This window comes from Chrysochloris asiatica, unplaced genomic scaffold (genome assembly GCF_000296735.1).
Source record: "Chrysochloris asiatica unplaced genomic scaffold, ChrAsi1.0 scaffold00141, whole genome shotgun sequence".
Lineage (NCBI taxonomy): Eukaryota > Metazoa > Chordata > Mammalia > Afrosoricida > Chrysochloridae > Chrysochloris > Chrysochloris asiatica.
This window is the reverse complement of record NW_006408659.1, coordinates 2,095,407-2,113,185: the sequence shown is the minus strand read 5'-3', so window position 1 is coordinate 2,113,185 and position 17,779 is coordinate 2,095,407. Positions and strand designations below refer to the sequence as shown.

At 38.9% G+C, this 17,779-nt stretch overlaps 1 protein-coding gene across 1 annotated transcript in view; it reads left to right on the top strand.

The window, feature by feature from the left end:
* Window positions 1-17,779, top strand: part of PLCB4 (phospholipase C, beta 4) — a 206,198-nt gene that overhangs the window by 121,806 nt on the left and 66,613 nt on the right. The window contains exons 18-23 of the mRNA XM_006870417.1: window positions 584-725; window positions 1,513-1,597; window positions 1,907-2,031; window positions 4,290-4,341; window positions 13,861-13,963; window positions 15,918-16,082. Of these exons, the coding sequence (XP_006870479.1) occupies window positions 584-725; window positions 1,513-1,597; window positions 1,907-2,031; window positions 4,290-4,341; window positions 13,861-13,963; window positions 15,918-16,082 (672 nt within the window). The remainder of the gene's footprint in view (window positions 1-583; window positions 726-1,512; window positions 1,598-1,906; window positions 2,032-4,289; window positions 4,342-13,860; window positions 13,964-15,917; window positions 16,083-17,779) is intronic.

Here is a 17,779-nt window from a genome sequence, read left to right as displayed (position 1 = left end):
GGATAAGCACTGGACCGTAAGATCAGACTTCCCAGCCACTCTCCGGACACCCTATGGAGGTTCGCTCTGAGTCAGAACCAATTAGATGGCACAACAGTAACATGTAGGATCAGATTTTTGGAGACTAAAATTAAAAAGGACTTCTACATGGGGCTTAAGCGCTGGAGCAGTGTTGTGCAAAGTGTGGTCCTCAAGATGTGAAAATATGAATAATGCCATCTGTACACATTTAATAGCATTGCTTTGAGACTCAAGATAGTTCTTCAAATACTTTGAATTCCTTTGAAAATCTGAAAATGTGATGCATTAGGTAAAATTAAATTTCAGTGGTTCAAACTCACCAGCCCCAGAAACCCTTTTATAGGAACGTTATGAGTCGGAACCAACTTGACAGCACTTAACAACAATAGCCACAAAGTAGATATAATTTTTTAATTGATCCTGTAGCATAATTGAAGAAGAAAGTATTAACTTTCAGTTTGGGTGCATGTCTATGCAAACGATCTTTTGTAAGGAAGTCTGCAGTCTATATAGTTGGGTTCTATCGGAAGTCATAGACATATATTCTTTATTGTGTTTGTAGGGCCTGGTTACTGTAGAAGATGAGCAGGCGTGGATGGCATCTTATAAGTATGTAGGTGCTACCACTAATATCCATCCGTATTTATCCACAATGATCAACTACGCACAGCCTGTAAAGTTTCAAGGTTTCCATGTGGCTGAAGGTAACACTAAAGGTTAAATGCAATAGCCTTTTTGTCTGCCTTTCTTTTATTATGCTAATGAGCCGTGTTAGCACACCTTGCCATTTTCTTTTCCAGAGCAGGGCTGCTGCACTTCCGTGATTTTTGCTCCAAACACCCTTGGTCTGTGGTTTCATTGCATTGTTGTTCTCACTATCATCCACAAGGTGGCTCTGAGAGATTGTGGTTTTTGTTAGCACTGGTGCTCGCCTGCCTTGCCTCTCATGTTCCATCTGCTTTCACAAAATTCCTGTAATCAGAAACTGGTCGGATAAGCACTGGTCTGCTTACACAGGGTCAGCAGTTCAGACCTACCAGCCACTTTGTAAAAGAAAAATGAGGCTTTCTGCTGCCGTAAAGATTTATAGCCTCGGAAACCCTATACAGAGATGCTATGAGTCAGATTCGACTCGATGGAAATGAAGTGGTTTTTGTCGTTGCTTTTTCCAAAAACATACAAAACATTATTGAGCTTTCCATAATCGTTGTTTAGCTGGAGAAACCATCATCATCACATTTCAGGAGTGGGTTTAGCAATTGGGGTATGCATAGTTTGTTTAATGTCTCAAAAGTTAAATTCATTGCATTTTTTTTTTTTTTTTAAATAAAGCAGTGTCTCCATCTGGAGAACCTTAATGAAAGTACAAGCTACTGATATGATAATATAGCATCTGCCTCCAAAACCAGGATGTAATTACATTTACTTTCTTGTCTTTCTCTGAGAGTTTGGTAGCATGGTTTCTTAATGCATCTTTGCTTTACTTTACAGATCGCAATATCCATTATAACATGTCTTCTTTTAATGAATCAGTCGGGCTGGGCTACTTGAAGACACACGCAATTGAATTTGTGAAGTATCCTTATGTGTTAAGTGGCTTGAATGGTTAGTGCGATTTTAGTTTTGCTGGAGTCTCTAAAAGAGATAAATGGCTCTTATATAATTTTGATTGTATGCCTAACAAAATCTAAAAGACCACAGTAGAAATCTGTCCAAATGTGAGTTGTTTCTATAAAGCACAAATATGCTTTTCTCTCAACCATTATGTGTGAAAATTCTCCACGTTGTTGTTTGTCATTGTTTTCCTAGACCTTTGTTGTTTTGGCCATTTATCTATCTCTACCATACTACTCTTTGTTTCTGTTTTCCTTAATAAAACACACAGTTATAACAAACGGCAAATGAGTCGCATTTACCCCAAGGGAGGCAGAGTGGACTCCAGTAATTACATGCCTCAGATTTTCTGGAATGCTGGCTGCCAGATGGTCTCATTGAACTATCAGACCCCAGGTAGGCACTGATGTACAGTGACCCTGAATTCTACAGGAAGCGTTTGACATATGGTACCAACAGTCACCCTCATTGACTGTGGACAGTTTTCAAAACAAGCTGACTTATATCAAAACAATGTGTTTTATGGTTTGTATGAAGGTAAGAAATCGAAATTCTAAGTAGAGTAGTTCATTAATGGTAGAAGAAAATTTTTATGTAAAGTAAAATTTCTTTTATAAATGCCATGGACTACACAGCTTTTTATGTCCCTTATTCTGTATGGTTCTAGTTTTTCTTCCTTTCAGATCAAAACTTTTATCCTTGTTTCCAAAGACAGGATTAAAAATGAAAATAATTTACAAAGAATTTGAGAATCTTTGCATAGTAACTATAGTTCATTATCTTCTAGAAATAACCCTGACCAGTGCTACCATTGAATTGTTGTTGGTAGGTGCCATCGAGTCAGTACCAACCCATAGCGAACTTATGCACAGCAGAACGAAACACTGCCTGATCCTGGGCCAACCTCACCACTGTTGCCACTCGAGTCCATCAATGCTGTCACTTGGCCAATCCATCTCGTTGGGGGTCTTCCTCTTTGTCTCTGACCCTCCACCTTACCAAACATGATATCCTTCTCCGGCAACTGGTCCCTCCTGAAAATATGTCCGAAGTATGAGAGATGAAGTATGGCCATCTTGACCTCCAAGGAGGCTATTGAATAGCCCTCAACAATATAGTGCCACCTCATCATAACATGACAATATTTTAAAGTTGTTGTTGTTGTTAAGTGCCATTGAGTCAGTTCCAACTCATAACAATCCTGCATAGGGTTTCCATGGAACAGCTGGTGAGTTTGAACTGCCAATCTTGTAGTTCCAACCGACCTTGCAGTCCAGTGCACTATCCTGTAGCGCCATACCAGGGCTCTGTGCTAAAATGGCAAGTAAGGAGTTATAGATTCTTAGAAGTGCTAATCTATAACCTGGTCCTCTAAAATGTGTTCAAAGGCAGATTTCCAGTATATATAAAAAAAAAATTCCTAGAAGGCAACGAGTAAATATTTAAAGATGTATAAACAAATTTAAAATCAATGTAAGGTTTTCTTAACAGTCTACAATCATAATAATCTGATTAAAGATAAGAAAACAGTAGACTCCAGTTGCTTACCTGAAATAAGTGAGAGATCTATTCATTTTCTATAGTTAATTACAAGTAAGACTTTTATGGTTATGCATGGCCTTTAGCCCCCGTAGGAAACCCTTTTATTGTTCAGCTCTTTGTTTGCTACATGAAGGTACCTCCCAATCATCCCAATTTCCTTTCTGGCCCATCCACAATACTATGAGAATCCTTGCCCACCCTACTTTCTCTTATCTGACCTAAACATTTTTTTGATTTTCATCTAGTTCCCATAGAATGTGAGTTGACTGTATGCAACCTTCCATTCAACCTCTTCTGGAGTCACCAATTTGTATGGTATTCCCAGTGGCCCTACTGTGTCTCACAGTGACAATAAAAAGAAAAGTCACTGAGAGTTTTGTTACTTTAACAGCACTCAAGTTGTTTTCCCACTTGGTCATTGAATCCTAAAGTACATTCCTTAGGTCAACGTATGTTTTATTTCATAATATCAAATTTAGCCACAGAATTTTGAAGAACAACAAGGAAAAGAAAAAAGAAAAAAACCCTCAGTTTTCCCATTTCTTTTGTTGCTAAGCAAAAAAGATTCTGTCCAACTTCAAGAGAAAAAAATCATAGTCATGCCCTGTCAACAAGGACCCCTCCACAGTTCTCCTGAAGTCTTACATTGGAAATAGCTACCTATTTTTCCATGAAGTTTACCTGGCTCTCTTTTAATTCTTTGCAATCAAGTTTTAACATAACCATGTTTCAATCTCCAGTACTCTCTCCCTGTGGGTTCACAAGGCATGTACTCTACAATTATATCAGCTTGGACATTTGTACTCTCAGCACTGACTGAACAATCATTGACTTTTGCAGTGAACCCAATTTTTAAAGCAAAGATGGGAAATCAGGAGCTTGGAATTCTAGCATGAGCTTCATGAAAACACATTTTGGTATATTAATTTAAATTAAACATGAGGTCATTTCAACAATGATGAGAGGCTTGTATTCCTTAAACAGACCCAGTCTTACCTTATGTTGTTACAAAGGTTGGAGATCAGTATCTGATTCCATTGTTTAAAATTATCCCATCAGGATCTTCTTTGTCCAGGCAGACGAGATACTAAATTATTTTTGTCTCTTGACAGATTTAGCGATGCAATTGAATCAGGGGAAATTTGAGTATAATGGATCATGCGGGTGAGTAATGTGATTTAAACTGTTGTCACCTTGTTCAGAACTCCATAATACAGCTATAATGAAAGCATGTCAGTTTTAATTAGGGGCTGTTGAATTTAAGCTTGGTTTGAGAGATGGAATAGAAACAAATGGAATCCCTAGGTAGATTATATTTGCAAATACACATTCTTCTTCTACTCCAGTTTCACTAAACAGATTTTTTTTTTTTTTTAACCACAAGTTAAGCAGTTCATCATATACTGGAGTTTCATTCGCTCGTTTTAAATTCAACATTGGAAGTAATTATAGCTGGGAGAGGTGATGATCCTTGATCATTTGAAAATTAACTGGAGACAAAGACACCAAAATATGTACATTTCATCTAGAACAAATAACTTCGTATATATTGAAGTTATGGGTATCAAATTGACTTCATTCAGTTGGAAATAAAACTGTGCCCTATTTCAATCTCTTTTTATTATTTTTTTGCATGTCTTGGAAATAACAGCAGAGAATGATGCTACTAATGCTATTCCAACTTACTTAAATAACACTCCTAAAAAATCTGTGAAGCAAGTAGTGAATTGTTGCTGTTGTCGTTGACAGCTATTGAGTTGATGCCAACTTAGAGTGACCTTCTGTACAACAGAATGAAATGCTGCCTGGCCCTGCATCGTCCTCACAATGTGTATGCATGAACCCAGTGTTTGTGCTCTTGTGCTAATCCAGGATGCTGAGCATCTCCCTCATCCTCTCCTTTAACTCACCAAATATGATGTCTTTCTCTAGTGATTGTTCTTTCCTGACAACATGTCCAAAGTAAGTGAATTGGACAGTGTTCTGTTGTGGTCCATAGGTTTGCACTGGCTAAGCTTAGTTGTAGATTCTCAGACCTTTCTTCTTTCTTCACCTAGAAGCTCCACTGAAATCTACCCACCACGGGTGGTCCTGCTAGTATTGGAAGTATTGGTGGGATAACTTCTAGTGTCATAGCAACATGCAAGCCACTGCAGTATGAGACACTGACAAAGGAGTAGTAGAAGTAATGAATTAAGAAATACTGGTGTGGTGCTGTGAGTTAATGTGCTAGACTGCGTAGTCGTTTGAACTGCAAGGTCACCAGCTTCTTTTCAGAAACCCTATACAGAGTCGCTATGAATCAGAACTGACTCGACGACACTAAACAACAACAATTTCACTCAAATGCTGAATGGTTGCATGAAAACTAGGAATTAGAATTCTATAAAGATGGGGGAAAATAAAACCTCTATGGCCATTTTCCCATGACCTCAAGTACAACTTCAGATATATAATCTCAGACCACTGTCCAGAGGCCTTGGGACTAATCCACTGGAGTCCCATCCCATAATGCTACTGTCAGGAAGGCCTTCCTGGAACTCTCCTAACTGGATACGTAAATTTCACCACAGAAAAATAACCAGTCAAGATGCAATTTTTCATGGGTTGTGGTTAGGAATGGCTCTTCAAAGTGAATACTCCCCGCATCTACCTGTATGTCCTGCCTGCATTCTCCCACATCTGAATCATAACCCTAATAATCAAGTATCCCTCCTCACAGAGGAGCTCCCATACACACCCCTCTATGGGGTGCTTTGAAAGAAATAAAAAAATTACTTAGGAATAAAAAGGTCAAGTAATCATTTCAGAAATTGTTTTAGATGATTTTATTATTTAGAAATGAGTTTTGGTTTAATAAAGAGCCTTGGTAGTGCAGATGAATAAATGTTGGGCTGCTAACCACAAGGTTGGTGGTTCAAACCCACCAGCTGCTCCAAGGGAGAAATATAAGGATGTTTTCTTCCCTAAAGATTTACAGTCTCAGAAAACTTAAGGAGCACTTCTACTGTCCTGTAGCATTGCTGTGAGTGGAAATCAACTTAATGGCAGTAGATGGGTGGTCCAATGGTAGTTTTCTCACCTGCCATGAAGGAGAAGCAGGTTCAATTCCTGGTCAATACAGCCCGTCTCTCAGTGGAAGCATGTGTGTTGCTATGATGCTGACCAGGCTTCATCAGAGTGTCCAGGCTGTGTGTGGGACATGTATGGCAAATGCGGTCATCCACATGGAAAAGGAAATACATCCTTACACCTCTGTGTATCTTTGCATCTCAGTAACAAAGGAGTTGTAGCTGGTAGATGCCGGGCTGGCAAGGGCAGGACCGTGTTTCCATGGAGCCAGATCACATAAAGCTCTGCGTGGCTTGTACAGACAGTGCTTGTCCTTGTCATTCTTCTACCCACTTGCAGAGACTTTTAAAAAAGTACTTGTAGGGGTTCCTCTGGGGGCTGTGTTTCTGTAAAGAGTGTTGTATGCTTTGTAAGTCTATGGTGACAAACAGTAGCCCTTGATAAAGAACATCCGTGCATAAGGCACAGGATAGCTCCAGAAACTATTAACAGTAAGAGAGCATCAGAAACCCATCTGGGAATCCCCCTTTGCTCTGTGGGGGTAGGTACTGTGTTGGACCACACCTTTAGGCCCTGTAAGTGATTTTTATCAGGAAAGGGATCAGTGGTTTATTACAGGCTGGTTTTCTCTAATTCTTAATGAGACATAATGGAGTAAATAAGTATCTAAATCTTTTTAGGTTTTCATAAAAACTTGAATGATTCATATCAAGATAATATGACATTTTATGATTCAAAGATGCATACTTTTTATATGACATCCTCAAATTGGACTCTTTTGATAAGCAGTAGCATTTTACAATTATAATCAGCAGACTTTTTGCTTTGTTAGTGGTAAATGAAATAATGGAGTTTGTAAACTGTGCACATTTATTTGTGGTGAAATGTGATAAATTTTCTTATCGCCAAGGAGCCCATTGGACTGCTAGCCACAAGGTCTGTGCTTCAAACCCACCAGCCGCTCTGAGGGAGAAAGATGAGGCTATCTGCTGTTGTAAAGATTTGTGGCTTGGGTAACCCTAAGGGACAGTTCTGCGCTGTCCTGTGGGGCCTCTCTTGAGTTAGAATCAACTCGATGACAGTGGATTGGGTCTTTCTGATCCCATCTTCTGATTCTGTAACTCCTGTATGCTTACATGGCTGAAGATCCTTCATTCCTCTCCCCCTTGCTTTTTGAGGCCTCACAAGAGACACAGAGATCCTTGGATGTCTTCACTTGCCACTGACTGACTTCAGCTTTTGCCCATGTCTACCACACAGACCTGGATCCCTGGAATAATTTCATGTCGTGTACCAAAAAGCACCAGACAATACCAGCTATATAATTTTCAGGACCCACGACAAAATGAAAACAAAAGGGGCCTTGTTTAAAAATTATTAAACATTTCAAGACACAAGTTACAATGGATTAAACCAAGTACAGATCTGTCTAAACTTGGGACTATACAGTCAACACAGCCATAAAATCCAGTCTAGCACCAGGCTGTAGCTTTTGCTTCCCAATCAAGATGTAGGTGCCCTGGGCCTGCATAGTCGCCAGACAGGCTGGTGACTTTTGAGAAACAAAAGAGCAACTTTTTGCTGCTTCCACAAGCTGCCTCTGGGTCTAGAACAGACACTTCTAGACAAGCTGGCCAACCATTCCATCCAAGACCCGGCCCACCTCATTCATGGTCCTGTTCAATTTTTACTTGATCTCTTCTGCTACTTTTAAGTGTACAATATGATCATGAGGATGGTGGTTATGTGTCTTGAAGTTAGTTCTGACTCATTGCAACCCTGCATAGGGTTTCCAAAGGTATAAGTCTCTATGGGACCAGAAAGCCTCATCATTCTCCCACAGAACTGCTGATAGCTTCGATCTGTTGAACTTTAGGTTAGCAGCCTAACTTGTAGCCACTAAACTACAAGAGTTCCTGCTTTGGAGAATGGGATTTAGCCCCCTTCCCCTTCTCTGGTCATTTTTCATTTTGCTTCAGTTCACTCTTTCACAATGGAAGAGATTCATTTTCTTCTAAGCAAATCTGAAAGGAAGGAAAGCGGAAGAATACTTTTGACCCTGAGACATCATGAGAATCACATTCCTCTGTTTTTGGTGGGATGGCTGGATGGAGTAAGTATTGCTGAATTTCTGGACAGCCACTGCCCAAGGAGATTCTGTACTAAAAAAAGAATGTTGTTGTTGTTGTTAAGTACCGTTGAGTCGATTCCAACTCATACAGACCCTGTATAGGAGGTTTGGGGAGTGACTGTTGAGCTTGAACTGCTGCTGACTTTGCAGTTCAGACTGACCTTGCTGTCCAGCTCATTAACCTGCAGTACCACACAATCCCAAAATTCAAGACTATCTCACAAGACAGGATCTCTCATTCTACAGAAGTAGAATCCATATGCTGACCCATGTGTGAAAACCAGAACAATTGTAATACAAAATTATGTGGTTGGTCCTATCTGGTGCTTTTTGGACATGAACTTACTCTGGGAATCCAGATTTGTGTGGCAGACCTGGGCAAAGCTGAAACCAATGGCAAATGAAAGCACCCAAGGAGCTCTGCTTCTTTTTCTTACTTCCCCTCACAACCTATGTTGGCTACCCAGTGAGAGCTGGTAGGGTTCCCTTGGTTTTTTGGGTTTTTTTTTTTAATGTTTTTATTGTGAACAGAGAGATTGTTTACATGGGAGAACATTAGTTTTATACCATCGTTTCATTCCAATGATTACAATCTCCTCTGTGCATCACCATTCATTTTTGCTTCCATTCTCTCTGTCTGTTTTTGGGGCTGGGAGGCATGTATACAGAAACACTTAGGAATATATAATAATTTAAACAACCAAAGGGCACATTCTGTAAGCCTGCCTCCTGGCCGCCAGCTTTCAGTCCCTCTCTTTCCATGAGTCTAGAGTTCTCAGCTGCTCCCTCTCTCCATGTCCTTATCTCTGCCTCCATCTCTGGTGTTGCTGCTTCTCTGGGTAGGGTCCTGCATTCCGCTTGTTCTCTTCTCCCTTGATGGTCCTAGGATCCTCTGTTTCTGGACTGTAAGATTAACTACTCCCCCATTTTTGTTACAAAACTTCTACCTTTACAGTTGTGACAGTCACAATTTGTCAGGATAACAGTTACTCAATATTGAATCATAAGAATCTTACCCTCATCTCTTTTTACCAGACCCGTCTAGACAAGACGAAACTAAACTCCCTCCTGAAAAAACTTGTAAGCCAGTCACTTCATGCCTTTATTGTTCCCTCATTTTAGGTAGCCAATGTTTAATTTGCTCGTCCTTATCTACACTGTATACAGAGGAGATAGGATTGATACTTAATGTGAAGACTCCTTCCCTCTCAGTTGGTATTTTGAGTTACTATATCTCTAAGTGTAGGTCAAGTTCATCAAATTGTAGCAATTTACCCTTGTTTCCTCTATAAAAAATTGTTTTTGTTTTTTTAATCTTCCTCTAGTCAAGTTCTGAGTATCAAGCATATCAAGACTAGGTCAAATGGGTAGTATCTGCAAGTTTGGGCCTACTTGTGCGTCTCACCTCACTTCATATCAACTGGATGCTCCACTCTCAGCTCCAGCCCTCTGTGGCTATGTCCTTGTCTATGGGCTCAGGAGTCCCCAGGTCTCACCATACTTCAGGCCAACAACCAGCCCTTCCTCTTCTCTCTGTCATCTCCAGGTTGACAGGAGTCTATGGAACGTGGTTGAACTCAGCTCATTTCTTCATTGCTCCCTTGGTTTTCATCCTATGCTTTATCTATCATATTTTCCAAGTAACAATACATACACACATACATATAAGCACACATGGCCCAAATCCTGAACTCTAAGCATCTAGAAAAACAATTGCTTCTCTGCACCTAGAGTTTTTATATTAATATTTTGAGTTGTATTCTCCTGTAAACAAGAGACCATTCTAAATACTCTTTAATATTTGAATGATTCTTTAAATCATCTAAGTCTTTAATCTACCATCCATCTAAGACAGACCACAAAGTAGGACCTAGCTATCTACTTCTGAAAAAAACTAATCAATGAAATCTGTATGGATAGTACTGGAACATTGTCAGATATAGTGCTATAAGATGAGCCCCTCAAGTTGGAATGAACTCAAAATATGACTGAGGAAGAGCTGTCTTCTCAAAGTAGAGTTGACTTTAATGATATGCTGGAGTAAAACTTTCAGCACCTTCATTTACTGCTGTAGCACTACTCACAATAAGAAGAAACAGCTGCAAACATCCAATAGAACATAAATTTATGAAGTATGAATCAAGGAAAATTGTAAGTTGTCCAAAATGGAATGGAATGCTTGAAGATCAATATCCTAGGCTTTAGTGAGCTGAAATGGCCATTTTGAGTTAGACAATTATGTAGTTTACTGTCTCATGGATGATAAATTGAAGAGGAATAATGTCATTTTTGTTATCCAAAATAACATTTTTGCATCTATCCTGAAGTACAACGTTGTCGGTAATAGAGTGATATCCATGCACTGCAAGGAAGACTGGTTTATATGACTTTTATTCAAATTTGCATACCAGCCAATAATGCCAACGATGATGAAATTAGAGAGTTTTACAAAGTTCTGCAATCTGAAATTGATCAAACATGCAATCAAGACACACTGATAATTACTGGTGATTAGAATGCAAAAATTAGAAGCAAAGAAGAAAAGATCAGTAATTGGAAAATATGGCAGAAGTGGAACTACTGATCACATGATAGCATTTTGTAAGACCAATGACTTAATCATTTGAAAGGCCATTTTCAGCAACATAAGTGGCAACTGTACATGAATCTTACAGGATGGAATATACAGGAATCAAATTAACCTGCATTTGTGGAAAGAGATAATGGAGAAGTTCAACAGCGTGAGTCAGAACAAGGCCATGGGACAACTGTGGAACAGTACCACGAACTGCTCACATGCAAATTCAAGTTGAAGTTGAAGAAAGTTAGAAACAGTGAAAGGGAGCCAAGGTACAACCTTAAGGAGATCCCACCTGCATTTAAAGACTATCTCAAGAATAGATTGGACACATTAAGCATTAATGTGCAAAGACCAGATGAATTGTGGAATGACATCAAGGACATCCTACATGAAGTAAGTAAAAAGTCATTATTGCTGTTGTTGTTAAGTGCTACTGAGTCTGTTCTGACTCATAATGACCCTATATAAGGTTCCTGAAGAGCAGCTGGTGAGTTTGAACTGCCGACCTTGTAAAAAAGTCATTAAAGAATCATAAAAGAAATAAAAGGCCATAATCGATGTCAGAAAAGACTCTCTAACTTGTTTTTTAACATAGAGTAACTAAAGTGAATGGAAGCCATAATGAGGTAAATTTCTGAGGGTGATTCAAGAAGATCAGGTAAACTAGTATAATGAAATGTGCAAAGACCTGGAGTTGGAAAACAAAAAGGGAAGAGCATGCTCTGTATTTCTCAAGCTGAAAGAACTGAAGAAAAAAATTCAAACTTTGAGTTACAATATTGAAGGATTCTGTAGCAAAAACTTCAACAATGCAGGAAGCATCAAAAGATGATGGAAGGAATATACAAAGTCACTGTACCAAAAAGAATTGGTTGATGTTCACCCATTTCAGAAGGTAGCATATGATCAAGAACTAGTTATATTGAAGGAACAAGTCTAAGCAGTATCAAAGTCCTTAGTGAAAGACAAGTGTCCTGGATTGAGATGTTTCAACACACGAATGTACCACTGGAAATGCTCACTCATCTATGCCAAGAAATTTGAAACTTTTCCTGGCTAACTGACTGGAAAATATTCATATGTGTGGTCATTCCAAAAAAAGGTGAACCAATGAAATGTTGAAATTATCAAACAATAGCATTAATATCACACACATTTATAATTTTGCTGGAGGTAACACTAAAATGGTTGCTTCTGCAGATTGACAAGAAACTACTAGAAACTTAAACTGGATACCAAAGAGGAAGTGGAATGAAGGATCTTATTGCTGATGTCAGACATGTCTTGGTTGAAAGAGAATATCAGAAAGATGTTTATGTTTTATTAACTATGCAAGGGCATTTAGCTGTGTGGATCATAATATTATGGATAACATTGTAAAGAATGGGAATTCCAGATCACTTAACTGTGTTCCTATGAAACCTGTTTAAAGGCCAAGAGTCATTCATTCACACATAACAAGGGGATAATGAATGGTCTGAAATTAGGAAAGGTATGTATGAGGGTTGTATCCTTTCACCATACTTATTCCATCTGTGTACTGAGCAAATAATGTGAGAGGCTGGATTGTAAGAAAAACACCATGCCATCAGGATTGGAGGAAGACTGATAAGCAGTCTCAGTACATAGATGATACTGCCTTGCTTGTTGAAAGTGAAGAAGTCTTAAAGCATTTACTGCTGAAGATCAAAGACTTCACCTTCAGTATGAATTAAAACCTCAACATAAAACTAAAATCCTTACAACTGAACCAATAACCAGCATTATGACAAATGGAGAAAATATCAAAATTTTCGATGATTTCATTTTACTTAGATCCAAAGGCAATGCCCATAGAAATAGTAGTCGAGAAATCAAATGAAATATTTCATTGAGCAAATCTGCTACAAAAGACCTCTTTAAAGTATTAAAAATAAAAAATGTTACCTTGAGACGTGACCCAAGCCATGGTGTTTTCAGTAGCCTCATATGTATGAGAAAGCTGGACAGTGAATAAGGAAGACATAGAAGAATTGATGCATTTCAATTATGGCAGTGGCAAAGAATATTGAAAATTACCAGAACTAAGCAATCTTGCCTAGAAGAAGTACAGTCAGATGCTCCTTAGAAGCAAGAATGATGGAACTTCATATTATATCCTTTGGACATGTTATCAGGAGAGGCCAGTCTTGAAGGACATATGCTTAGTAAAGTAGAGGGTTAGTGAAAAAGAGGAAGCGCTTCATTGAGATGAACTCACACAGTGTCTGCAAAGATTTGGAGGATGGCACAGGACCAGTGTTTCTTTTTATTGTACATAGAGTTGCTATGAGTTGTAACCTACTCCAGTGAACCGGACACAAGTAATTTATCAAAATATCAGTTGTTTTCCCACATGGGTTCGTTTTGATAATTAAATCAAAGTTGAAGGTGTGATTGCTTTTTAATGCTTTTTTTAAGTAGCAATTAATGGTTTTAGTTAAAACCAACAAATGCAACATTTTAAACTTTCTTGGAAAAGCATCATACTTCAGGATCCTTCCAGATTACATTTAAAGAGGTAGTAATAAGTTTGACATTAGCCAAAGTTGGCATTGGTGGAAGTTTATGCGCCTAAGAAAAATAAGAGATTAGATCCCCCAAATTTTGTTCCTTTCCCATTTAAAAGCAAACCTATCACTTTGGAAAATAACATCAGTTCTATTTTCCTTTAGAACTTTTTTTTAAAGAAACAGGCTTAGAAGAACTGTTCACTTAGTAGAGTGATGTTTTTCTGGCTATGGTTAACACATTCTTAGTTAAGTACTTCAAATCCTCTTGCTGAACATCCTAACTCCTAAGGATTCAGTGTTTAAAACAAGGTGGGTATTTATAAAAGCAGTTAATAAAAGAAGTTCTTCCTATATTTTTGTACCACCAGGTACCTTCTCAAACCAGATTTCATGAGGCGACCCGATCGAACATTTGATCCCTTCTCTGAAACTCCTGTTGATGGAGTTATTGCAGCCACTTGCTCAGTGCAGGTAAGATACCTGTAAGGTGATGGCATGTTCTGATCTTTTTAGAATTTAATATGGAAATTACCTTGTAAATTAACCATGGGAGCTCTCAGCTTACTCTTCTTCACAGAGCAGTATTGGTGTTAAGTGTCGTCAAGTCGATTCCGACTCATCGTGTTCCTGTATTAGGTTCCCAAGGAGCAGCTGATGGGTTTGAACTGCTGACCTTGTGATTCAAAGTCCAGTGCTGATCGTGTATAGTTCCACACCAGAAGTATGTTGTTGTTAAATGCTAGATGGGGCTAAAAAATGGTGCTGGCAAATTCTTTAAAAAAATCAGACCTAAGATAATTAATGTTAGATATTACAAGATCCTAGGAGCTCTGGTAGCGTAGTGGTTACGAATCGGGCTGCGAACCTTAAGGTCAGCGGTTCGAAACTACCAGCCGCTCCGTGGGAGAAAGATGAGGCTTTCTACTCCCGTAAAGATTTACACCCTCGGAAACCCTGTACAGGGTCGCTATGGGTCGAAACCGACTCGACGGCACTTAACAACAACAACAACAATTACAAGATCCTAGTGTTGCTCCCAACTTTTATTTAAAATTTTCCCTTTTTTCTTATGAGATATTCTTTTACAATAGTAAAATTATTAACTATTTTGAGTGAAGGAGACACACACAAAAGCATGATGTATTATCCTACTTATTATGTAAATATGGAACTCCAAAAAAGTACAAATTAATGAATATATGGTGATAGAAAAATTAATGAATGTATGGTGTTGGAGGAGAATACTAAAAGTGCCATGGACTGCCAAAAGAACCAATAGATCTGTTTTGGAAGAAGTGCAGCCAGAGTGTTCCTTGGAGGCCAGGATGGCTAAGCTTCGTCTCTCATACTTTGGACATATAGTCAGGAGGGAACAGTCACTGGAAAAGGATGTGATGCTGTGTAAGATGGAGGGTCAGAGAAAAAGAGGAAGACCCCCAATGAGATGGATCAGCCAGGTGGCATCATTGATGGCATTGAGTGTGGCAGCGGTAGTGAGGTTGGCCTAGGATCGGACATTGTTTCGTTCTGCTGTGCATGGGGTTGCTGAGTCGGTTCCGACTCGATGGCACCTGACAACAACAACAACAACAACATGGTGATAGAAAGTGACTGCCCTCTGAACTAGGATAGTGAGAGGGCACAAAGAAATTTTTGGAAGTGATGAAAATATTTATCTTAATTGTGGTGATGGGCTCACATACGTGCTCATAAATTTAAAATGTACAGTATATTATATGTCAGTTATACCTCAACGAAGAGGTTTTACAATTTTGCTATAAAAAAAATTATAAATAAATGGCTGTAGTCATTTGACAACTGAAAGAAGTCTCCCGATAGCTTTATAATAAATATAGTTTAACATTGCTCTTGAGCAGTGTCTTAAAATATATAACACTGTCTTGGCCGTCCAATGTTGAGATGAAGAAAGAATAATAGCCACACTCCAGAATTGCCATTTTTTAATTTCTCTTTACAATCCTTTCAATGTAATTTAGAAATAAATATTGTTGTTAAGTGCCATCTTTTCCATTCCAACTCATAGTGACCTGTATAGGGTTTCCGAGGAGTGACAGGTGCATTTGAACCACTGACCTTGCAGTTAGCAGAGCTTATTTTACAGAGCTACAGAACACTTGAAGGGCACTTGGAGTTCACTTGAACACATCATTTAATTTCAGTGTGGACACTAAAGTATGTAAGACAACAGAGGACACTATTTTATATGTCGCTGTTGTTAAGTGCCATTGAGATGGTTCCGACCCATAGCGACCCTGTATAGGGTTTCCAAGGAGCAGTTGGTGAGCTTGAACTGCTAATCTTGCAGTTCAAACTGACTTTGCAGTCCAACGCATTAAGCCACAGTGTCACACAATGAGTGATAATTACAGAGTTTACCTCTCAGCCCTTTTCTGTGTTGCTGCAGGTTATATCGGGTCAATTCTTATCAGATAAGAAAATTGGCACATATGTAGAAGTGGATATGTATGGGTTGCCCACCGACACTATACGTAAGGAATTCCGAACCCGTATGGTAATGAACAATGGTCTCAATCCAGTTTACAATGAAGAATCATTTGTCTTCCGGAAGGTAAGACCTTTCCAATGTGTCTAACTTGATCTACTAACTTTAGAGTTACAGTTTCGTGCGTGGATACTACACAGTATGGGGACTGAGGTTTTCAACCCGCAATGTCTTCTTTTTCTTCTTTTTTTCTACCCTCTTCTTATGGCTAGCATCTATGGTTGTCATGATTGGGTTTTTGTTTGTTTGTTTGTTTGTTTTGGCCCTTCCCTCCTTTTGATTCTCTCCTACTTCTGAGAGAAGTCCACCTTCTACATTGCAATCCCAGAACTCCAGGTTTTCAGTCTGCTTAGAATGCCTCCCAGCTGGGGGGCACTGTCAAACATTGGGAAGTTCTTTCCTTCTATGGCTGTAACTGGTATCTTATACTGTCTTCTTCAGCTCTCAGGGCAGGTGACATGCTGTATTCGAAATAAGGTCAACCTGTATTATTTCATGGGTCAGTTGGGCTGGTGCTGTACCTCCAGAAAATGTGGCCTTGTTTTTTATTTGGTTTTCTCCCAGTACAGTACAGTGAGAATAATCAAAGTTATCTTTTGCAATATTTAGTTTTTAATCTCATTCTCCCTTTTGTTTCTCTTTTGTCAATTGCACTTTCATCAAAAAATCCATGTGTTGTCAGTGCTGTCTCCAAGAATATCTGCTTGTCTCTCTTGGTTAATCAGTAGTGCTGACCAAAAGGATGATTTGCTTCTTCTTTGCCATTGCTGTGTGCCATCGAATTGGTTCCAACTCATAGAAACCCTGATAGGGCTTCTGAAGAGTGGCTGGTGGGTTTGAACTGCCAACCTTTCAGTTAGTAGTCCAGTGCTTATCCTGCAGTGCCACACCAAGACTCCTGCTTCTTCTCTAGGCACAGGTTTTCCACATGATTATGTTCCACTTGCATGCCATTCAGTTCAGATAGTCAGATCATTTTAACAAAATAGGGCTTATCACTAAGAATAGAGTAACTGGCTTCCAGAAGCCTGACTGTGGGAGACCAATATATATTGGATGACATGGGCCATTTTAAAACGTAAGTTCACCCTGTCATGTGAATATCATTATCCAGGTAACCTTGCAGCGTTGCCTTCTCTATACTACCATGTTATTGTTGTTAAGTGTCATCGAGTCATATGTGCCGTGGAGTCAGTTCCAACTCATAGCGACCCTGCATAGGTAAATTACATAAACAACTATGATTTATATCTTTTTCTTCCCTTGGTTTTCTAATTCATAATAGTTGGATCTGTCTCCAGGATAGCTAGTGTTCTTCAGCATAATGAGTAAATCTTACACACATTTGTAGAAAGTTGGCTGCAGGCATTTCTTGTTTTTAATGAATAAGGAAAAGGACTAGAGTATCAAACTTGTTTTCTATACTATTACTGGTCCCAGAAACAAGATACCAATTCTGAATCTTTTGCTGTTACCTATCATTGCTCTGAGGGACTTTAACTTTGTTTTCTTTCATGTTGTTGTTGTTCTTCGCACGAATCTCATATGAGTGGCAAGGCCCGCTACTACATGGTGAAATATGGAGTAAGTGGATTTGTCTGACTGTTAACTTCATTTTTCCTCTTGATCTGTTTGAAGTTGGAATTAAATCATAGCCTTCATGTGTCAATGAGCAACAAATACATTTTCTAGCTTTAGACTCAATACTCAAATCAGCCACGATAATCTGGTTTGCTTGTTAGCTAGTAAAAAAGCATCCCTAA